The 9,785-nt window shown below is 46.5% G+C and overlaps 1 protein-coding gene across 1 annotated transcript in view; it reads right to left on the reverse strand.

Moving 5' to 3' along the window:
* Positions 1 to 2,407, reverse strand: part of LOC126998906 (uncharacterized PE-PGRS family protein PE_PGRS54-like) — a 28,793-nt gene extending 26,386 nt beyond the window's left edge. Inside the window, exon 1 of the mRNA XM_050861129.1 lies at positions 1 to 2,407. This exon is cut by the window's left edge and continues 496 nt beyond it. Within this exon, the coding sequence (XP_050717086.1) occupies positions 1 to 1,629 (1,629 nt within the window). The 5' untranslated portion in view covers positions 1,630 to 2,407.
* Between the last annotated feature and the right edge of the window lie 7,378 nt (positions 2,408 to 9,785).

Consider the following 9,785-nt stretch of genomic DNA (forward strand, 5'->3'; position numbering starts at 1 on the left):
CTCCTCCGTTGTACCAGAGGTCTGGCCTGCTGTGCCATGGCCAGACGTCGCCGTGCCCACCGAGACAGGAGTGAGCGAGTTGAGGGCCGGCGCTGCCCCGATGCTGCCAGTCACAGGACGCCAAACTCCGATTTCCTCCCTTCCCTTCACAACTTCATCCTCGTTCAGAAGGTGACCCATTGCCATGGCTGCTGAGAGCGGGGCATTAATCTGAGCACTGTAACTATTGTCTCCTGACCCTGTCGGACTCGTCCCTGTGTGACTGTAGGAGCTGGTCTGGGACTGGGACAAGCCGAGGCCGGTGTTAGTTGGAGCGCGGTACCCTGTGCTGGAGGCAGACCCAGAGCCACCACCTGAAGCGGCCCTGTGGCCGGAGGTGGCAGCCGGCCGGACACCAGTGCTACTTCCGGTGGAGCTGTAGCTGCTGACTCCAGCCGCTGGACTAGCAGGGGCGCTATAACTGGAGGCGGGGGGTCGCAGCGAACTGAAGCCTGTGAAGCCCGTGGTGGCTGGAGGAGTGCCATATCCTGAGGCAGGTGCTGACGGAGTGCCGGTGCTCGAGAAGGAAGAGGCTGGAGGTGCCCTGTAGCCTGATGAGGGCGTTGACTGCTGGGACACCTGTATGTATCCGTTGCTCCCGCCACCGCCACCTCCACCGTGACCTCCACCACCTCCACCGTGACCTCCACCACCTCCACCACCTCCACCGTGACCTCCACCACCTCCGCCGTGACCGCCGCCTCCTCCATGGCCACCCCCACCACCACCCCCATAGCCACCGCCGCCACCTCCTCCATGCCCACTACCGCCATCTCCACCATGGCCGCCACTTCCCCCATGCCCACCGCCGCCCCCGCCACTGTAGCCGCCGCCGCCACCACCACCACCTCCATGTCCACTGCTACCATGGCCACCACCTCCCCCATGCCCACCGTCGCCCCCGCCACTGTAGCCGCCGCCGCCACCACCACCACCATGACTGCCACCTCCATGTCCGCTGCTACCATGGCCACCGCCACCACCAGTACCACCGCCATAGCCCCTACCTTCTCCTCCATGACCCGTGCCGCCTCCGCCACTTCCATAACCACCGCTGGTAAATCCACCTCCACCACCATCGCCGCCTCCGTAGCCCCCTCCTCCCCCTCCTCCGCCGTAGTGTGAGGCGGGCTGGCGGTAGTAACTGGACGTGCCCTGGCTTTGGCCTTTCCCTTTGCTGAGCAGACTCTTGGCTTGCCTTAAGAAAGTGCCTTTGAACTCAGTCACGTGACTCTTCAGGTTCCGGATGCCGTCAATGATGGGTGCCTTCAGGTTCCGGATGCCATCAATGATAGGGGCCTTTATGTTTCGTATGCCATCAATGATGGGAGCCTTTAGGTTCCTAAGGCCCGTGAAAGCTTGACTCTTAAGTCTCTGAAGACTCCGCAGCGGGTTGGGTTTCCTTTTGCCACCACCACCACCGCCATACCCGCCGCCGCCGCCCCTGTGGCCGCTACCACTGCCGCTGTACCCAACGCCACTCTGTCCCCTGCCCTTGCGGTTAAAAGATGGCCACCTGAAGATGTTGAAGTTGACGCCGGCGGCCACCCCCACCAAGCAGATGAGTAGCACCAGCGGCAAGACCCTCATGGTGCTGTGAGGCCTCCAGTCGAGCACGCGGCTTCAGATAAGGGCTCGCCACTACAACGAACCCATCGACATCGTCTGGTGCATCAGGTGTTCCTCAGATCACAAGTGGCTAGAATGTGACAGACTTAGAAGAGGAAACTTCACAACCACGGCGTTGGGTGACTCTTGGCGCGAGTGTCTGACTAGCGCGCGGACGTGAGCACAAGTGAGTCACGAAAGCTTCCACACGCTCTGAGGACGGCACCATACGCTGGGCGGACCCAAATGCACTCTCTCTTTTCCTCAGCGTTTATCCCAAAGCTCCTGGGCCTCTTGCGTGGCCAAGACATTACTTTACGCAGTGTGTCACCAACCCGGAACAAAACTTTGAAGGAAGGGTGAGGGAAACAAAAACCCCTAATTTAAAATTTATATGCGTGAAATGTTTTTACAAAAACTTTCCGATGGAGTCCGGGTCCACCACCTCAACCGTCACTGGTGTTACCATCGCTCTATGGTGTGACCCAGCGAAGTCCTGACACCACAACACAGCCCTTACGGAGGGTCAGTCAAATTTTCATGATGCCCAAGTTCAGGAAAATGTATGCCATATCTTGTGGATCTCCTTTTATTCATCAATTTTTTTGGTAATCCGGATGTCACACTGGCCCTGCGTCCCGGGGAAAGGAGTTCTCACCACAGATTCAAAGGCCAGTGCGACGGAGATGAGCACCGCAGCCACACAGCTATAACGTATGCCCCCAACTTAACCTTACCTCAACCAGTTACTATGATAATTTTCACATAGTTAAGACTACTTGATAAGAAACACGGATACACACACACACACACACACACACACACACACACACACACACACACACTGTGATGTGTGTATCTATACAGTATATCTATACATATAGGTTAATATTAAGCTAACGGACAAGTACGTTACAGTGGTGTCACAATACAAGTGTCGAAGGCCATTCTGATGTGCATCGTCTTAATACCCATTTTTTTCTGTTGAAAACTCAATTTCAAGGCCATTCTGATGAGCATCGTCTTAATACCCATTTTTTTCTGTTGAAAACTCAATTTCAAGGCCATTCTGATGTGCATCGTCTTAATACCCATTTTTTTCTGTTGAAAACTCAATTTCAAGGCCATTCCATGTGCATCGTCTTAATACCCATTTTTCTGGAAAACTCAATTTCAAGTTATCGTTGCAGCTTTACTTGTTGAGTGGACACACCCACGTGTGCGTCACTTTGCCCACTCGGGGCAAACGGCAACTACCCGTATTTTTTCACAAGGTGTATGGACATATATAGCAAAAGGCGGGCAAAGAAACAGTCTATTACGAGCAAGATCCATGTGTGGATCTGGGTATGAGCGAGGTAACTTTCCAGCAGGAGTTTGAAGTAACTACGAACAATGAAATTGCCCGAACAAAGTTATATATAGTTATTAGGAGGGAGGAAAACAGATGCTTTAATTACCTTTAACAGTACCTGCTAAATACCAAGATATATGACTTGGTGTGTGTGTGTGTGTGTGTGTGTGTGTGTGTGTGTGTGTGTGTGTGTGTGTGTGCTGGTGCCACGGACATTATATGCCAGGGCGGGTCAGTCAGTGGGGCAGCAGTGGCAATGGTGGTGATGGACAGAACAAATCTGAGCAGTTTTTTTATGACAACAATTTGATTATTTTTCCTTTGCCTTCTCTATCATCTAAACATTTCTTACCTCAATCAGTTACTTTACTTACGTGTATTACTTTCTCAATCGCGGCCAGTGTTTAAACCTTTCCGTGGGCACAATACTGAAACCTTGGCCAAGTTTCCCAAGCGTCACCACCATAGACTTTCATTAGGAGATAAAGAAATCGGCAGTCGTTACTTTCGTCAGCGCTATACACATGTAGGCTAATAATTAACTTCCGCAATTTCAGTGTCGTCCCGCGCGCTTCTCTTTAGCCTGGTTGTAATTAGTGGGCGAGTGATGTGCCTGAGTGAGCAAGTGACTGGAGTCCCCCGGGAGCGGCGCACCACAGGTTGCATTAGTCGTGTCTCCGTCTTGTGGCTGCCCCCTTTGAGGCAGTACTAGCAACAGTACCGACCACGTGGCCCCAAGACATCGCCTTAGTTCACTCAAGGGAAAGTAAGTGAAGTTTGCGTAGTAAATCGCATGCATCGCCTCCCTCCCCCTACACACACACACACACACACACACACACACACACTGCCCTACACTGCGTACGTACATCGCCTGTCAGTTGGCAGTCACGGCTGAGAAAGTATTCAACGAGCTAAGAGAAATATGCATTGCTTCGAGTGATGGACACCTGAGAGATCCACTTTGCGTGACACCCTCAGCATTATTTAATCACATTAAGCGTCAACCACATCAGAATCTCACACTTAAACTGCTCTAGTAAGTGACAAAAAAAAAAAAAAAAAATGGAACTGGGGAAAAAAACAAAAACAAAGTGAAATAGAATAATGGAAATAGGCAAGAAGTCATTATAAATCTTTAAGGTTCATTACCAATCATCACCTTCTTCCCTCAACCCACTCCCCTCTCTAGCAAGCCTGAATCTTCACCTCCCTTCTTACCTCCCCGCTCCCACTACGTCCTCCTCCCCTACCCATCAAGACCCTTCCCCTGTCCCGTCCCCTCGTCTCCCCCCCTCCGCCCCCCCACCCCACCCCCGCCCCATGTGTGTATGACAGGCCGTTTCTAACTCATATAATTACCAGTTTTCTCTTCAATTTACTTCGGCGCCCACCACCCACACGCTCAGCCCCCCCCTCTCTCTCTCTCTCTCTCTCTCTCTCTCTCTCTCTCTCTCTCTCTCTCTCTCTCTCTCTCTCTCTCTCTCTCTCTCTCTCTCTCACCTTAGCGTCCAGCAGGTCCCCCGTCGCCGTCGCTGCTCAATCACTGCAGAGGCCTCGCACACGCCTACAAAGAAAACACCACAAGTTACATGCATTCATCCGTCAAACTGTACACACTGACAGAAGAGATGATTGCTTTTGGCATATTGTCTCACATAAATGATTCTTATATAGATCTTAATGACTGGTGGGAGGAGAGTTGCTGATGAGGCAGAGTGGGTGTACTGCTTTCTCTTAGTGTTAATAACGACTTTTTTTTTTTCAAGCTGACACATTACAAGGCAAAGGCAAATACGAGAACCGTTAATGGAGGGAAGAACGACTATCATCAAGACTTCAAATGAATGTGGTGGGTAAAAACCTATAAAAAAATAGTAAGTAACTAAGGAGACCTCAGAGTAACCTGGCGTGAAAAAGGGACTATAGATAAAAACTGAGCCGAGAGTCTGAAGAAAAGTGAAATGAGGAGGAAGCTAGTGAGAGTGACAAAGAAAAGAGAGAAAGGGGAAGAAAGCGGTTTGCAGCAGGTGTTTGTTGTGTCACCCACCCCTGCCTCCGCTCTCTCCCTTCCTTACTTCTGCACCAAATGGCGAAGTAAACAATGGCAACACCTCTACATGGTTCCCACGAGGCAGTAGAGGGCCCCTGGTGCCTGGACGTGCGGACGGCGCCACCACACACCTTGCTCCAGGGACTGGGTGAACTGCAGGGGTCCGGCGCTAAGGGCCAACCAAGCGCCAAGGGGTAAAGGAAAAGGTAATGAAAAGCGAAGGGACGCACAGACCACACGGAAGTGTGTGAGGGAGTCTATATGCAAGAAGCTTACGAACGGAATGTAGATGAGTAGTTTTGAGCCTTTCACTAGGATTTTTTCGCTTACTGTACTTACTCGGATAAAGAAAGCAATGGTTAGGGGAGGCAAAGGTTTCATGACCTCACGCTATTGTACGTCTGTCAAGCCAGTTTTATAACCTTCATTTGGATTTCAGTATAAAAAAAACACCACCATAACACAACATTATTCTTTATTTTGTTTTAACCTAAAAGCAATACAGTCATACTTACAAGTTAAAAATTCTACCGTGCATGATAAATATTTCCCGAGCTACTTTGCGTCACTTCAGTAGCCAGAATTGCCAAAAACTACTCTACGACAAAAAAAGGCATTGGTTCACTGATGCTGCTACTGATGATGGTATTTATATTTATTCATATCCTAAGTGGTTCCTACTGAGGTCAATGGTTATCCTTCAAGGACGCTATAATTTGGTTTGTGGTGCAGCAGTAACGCAGCAAAAACCTCAAACTCATTATACGTCCCATCTGTCACGGTTACCAATTGCAACCTCAAGAAGTGGTCATTAAATCTGGAGGGATGTCTGGTATCCATAGAGACTCCATTTACTAGCCACGGTAATTTCTACGAGCAGGGGCTCCTATATATTTTACTATTTTCACGGAATTCTTCCAAACAGCCACTAGTAACAGATACTAGAAGAATGAAAACATTGGATAGTCAGGAGCTGCCTTGTATAGGCCAACCGGTCTCTTGCAGACTCCTTACTTTCTTATGTAAAGCTTACGAGGCTAAAGTGGAAACACCCCTGCATAAAGTTATAAAAATAATTAAAGAATCACTTGTTTTTAGTTACGAAAGAAACAACCCATAAGGGTTACTAAAACAATATTAAAATAATGGAATGAATTACACACACACACACACACACACATACACTATATATATATATATATATATATATAGATATATATATATATATATATATATATATATATATATATATATATATTAGGGGAGGCGGTGGCCGAGTGGTCAGCGTGCGGGTGTGGTGAGCCAGAGTACCTAGGTTCGAGTTCCACCGATACACGCTGACAATTTTCAACCATAGTCGAGTGGCGGAAAATTACTCACATGCTACCCAGATCTTCAATCAACTTTTAACTTCATCGACTTCGGTCAGTGGAGCACCGAAGGCAGCATGGGTAAAGCAAGAGTCATATACCACGGCAGGAACTATTAATAAAATTCGCCTTCGCCACTAACAGGCTGGGGTCATCCAAGAGATCCCTCAGGAAACCCGACTACTATATATATATATATATATATATATATATATATATATATATATATATATATATATATATATATATATATATATATATATATATATATATATATATATATATATATATATATATATATATATATATATATATATATATATATATATATATATATATATATATATATATATATATATATATATATATATATATATATATATATATATATATATATATATATATATATATATATATATATATATATACTGTAATTCTCGGGTTGATGACAAAGCCTTCCCATCTGCTCACAAAAGGCAGCAGGGTCAGCATTTCCTACATGCTCAGAGCGGCCTGCATGGGGTGCCACGTTAAGTGTCGCAGGAAAGGCCTCTGGCACGGTGACCATTAAGCTGGTGGTTCAGTTGGTACCTTGCCCTGCCTTTATTCTGAATGACCGTGTTCAATTCCCGGCACTTGTCACTAACGTTGTGTATGCTTCATCTGTGGTGCTGGCAGAACACCGAACTAGTCTCCTCCCGTCTCCCTTTCCCAATGCATGAGACTTTTTTTGTGGATGCGCTGTATTGTGGTAAATAAAGTTGACGGTCTAAAAAAAAAAAAAAAAAAAAAAAAAAAAAAAGCATCATGCTACAGATAAAGACTAATGAGGGAAGCTAAAATATTAAAATAACTCTGTTTCAGTATTTATTATTAGATTTAATTACATATCATGTAAGAGAGATTACTGACATCAGTTTGTCCAGATCAAACTGCAGCTCGTCCCCCTCTCCAACGCTCCTCAAAATGAGTTTACGACTAATAACGGCTCTAATATAAAATTTTACTCATTAATTATCATAGTGTCCTCTTCACTACATCGTCCTTTACTTCCTCTAATAAGATACAGCTGTTAAACGTTATTCCCTAACCGACTTCATTAAAAATAGAAAAAAGAAAAGCGTAGGAAGACAATTGCGGCGTTTCTCCACCATCAGTACTTGAAGTGATTGCACAAGTGACGGGAAACCGTTCTGAAGGTACACTACACACACACTTACTCCTCAAAGCATGACATAACTCGTTACTCCGCCCAGTCCTCTCCCAACCACCACTACTTCTTGGGACACACACACACACACACACACACACACACACACACACATACACACACACACACATACACACCAAGCCGTCCCTCAGTGTTGCAACATGCCTACGAGGAGCCGCTAACTCCTCCTAATGGCCAGGTTTCCCCAGAGTTGCTTAATTTACGTTCTCTTAATTATACGTCCTGAGCTGCCACACATTACACTCCTATAGCTCTCATGGCGGATGGCGTTGTGTTGGTGGTCCGTTAGTTCCGCCTTACACCTTCAATCCCCCCCAGCCCCCTCATTCACTGAGTATCACATTCCCATATCATTGTCCTCTTTTTTACAGCAAAGGAAGCGACTCAAGAGCAAAAATAGATATAAAAAAGCCCGTAAAAGAAAAAAACTGAATAAATGTTTTCTCTGGGGGCATAAGATGACTAAATAACTAAACTAAAAGATAAGATGCCGCCCTTCACTTATTTACTCATCCTTCCTTGTGTACCATCCCCAAATCCTTTATCGTACTACTACAGGAACTTTAATGATCACTCGTCCCCTGGCTCCTCACCTTTACGCTTTCTCGTTGGAAATGTTGGTGTGGACCGCTTTCTCTCATTCTTAATAGTTAATATTGCCCTTAATCCGTTATCATAATCTCTTGTTATTGAAACACTTGGAAATATATTATCACACACACACACACACACACACACACACACTGCAGTGGTTAGCACGCTCACCTCTCAAACGAGAAGTCCCGGGTTCGATTCCTGAGCGGAGTGGAGACGGATGGGCAGCCTCCTTTAGGCTAATCCGTGCTCCCTGTCCAGTGTCCACCCAGCAGTGAATGGGTACCGGGTGTCAGTCGGGGATTTTCTCCCGCCTCCCAGGTGTGTGTGAGTGTGAGGTTTCATCCGTAACCAGAGATTTGTCATTTGTGACCTTCAAGTTCAAGCGGTGAGGGTAGACCTACTGGCTGGCGATCGCAAGTCAAGAGAGTGGACAGACCATGGAAGCACACACACACACACACACACACACACACACACACACACACACACACACACACACACACGGGATAAAAGGCACAACGCTGCCCTTTATCAATAAAGTTTATTATTATTATTATTATTATTATTATTATTATTATTATTATAAATTATTATCATTATTACACACACAAAGTTCCTATAACAGGTATATCTCAAACTTAAATAATGTTATAACGTATTACTGAGCTTAAGCAAAATATTCCAGTATGTTTTTAAAACTTGACGATCGTAACGTGAATATTTATTACATGCTGGTAAAAGTGGCGCCCATGCCCGGGGAGGGGAGACGGAGGAAGGGAAAGCTATTCATGAACGTAAATCTAATAAAAAAGTGAAGGTGTTGGGGGACGTCAGACATTTGACAGACTCTCTTTCCCTTCCTCGGTTACATGCAGACACAATGCTATAGGCGACCATTTCTACCTTTAAGTTGCCTTCCGGAATGAACTGCGTCACCCACAGGTGCTAAAATCTAAACACTCTTAACTTCATTACCTAACAACTACGTCGACGAGTGAAGCGACTTCCGGAAAACAGGTTCTTACGAAATGTTTCACTACATCGTGTAAGATTAATTATGACTACCAACTAATCATAAAATAATGCTTAGAGAGAGAGAGAGAGAGAGAGAGAGAGAGAGAGAGAGAGAGAGAGAGAGAGAGAGAGAGAGAGAGAGAGAGAGAGAGAGAGAGAGAGAGAGAGAATAAAATCAATTAAACACTTTCTTCTAATGCAGCAGGACTATGAACACTGACACCCACACAAAAAAATTGACAAGTGCGTCCATTCGTGACGTCAGCCACGTAACACACAGATGGGCCTAGCAATGTTATGTGCCTGCCTCAGCCCGCTGCGCCGCGCCACCGCCACCTGGCAAGTTGCTGGCGGACAGGCCATCAGTAAGGAACACATGGCTCCCCCGAACTTATTAATCGTCCAAGAGAATGGCCCCCCACAGTACTTTCTCCACAAACGCGATCACACATATGGAGGCAGTAATTACCTCCCCGTGACAACAGCGGCGCTTTTACGGCAACACACAACACCGGTGCT

This window comes from Eriocheir sinensis, chromosome 15 (genome assembly GCF_024679095.1).
Source record: "Eriocheir sinensis breed Jianghai 21 chromosome 15, ASM2467909v1, whole genome shotgun sequence".
NCBI lineage: Eukaryota > Metazoa > Arthropoda > Malacostraca > Decapoda > Varunidae > Eriocheir > Eriocheir sinensis.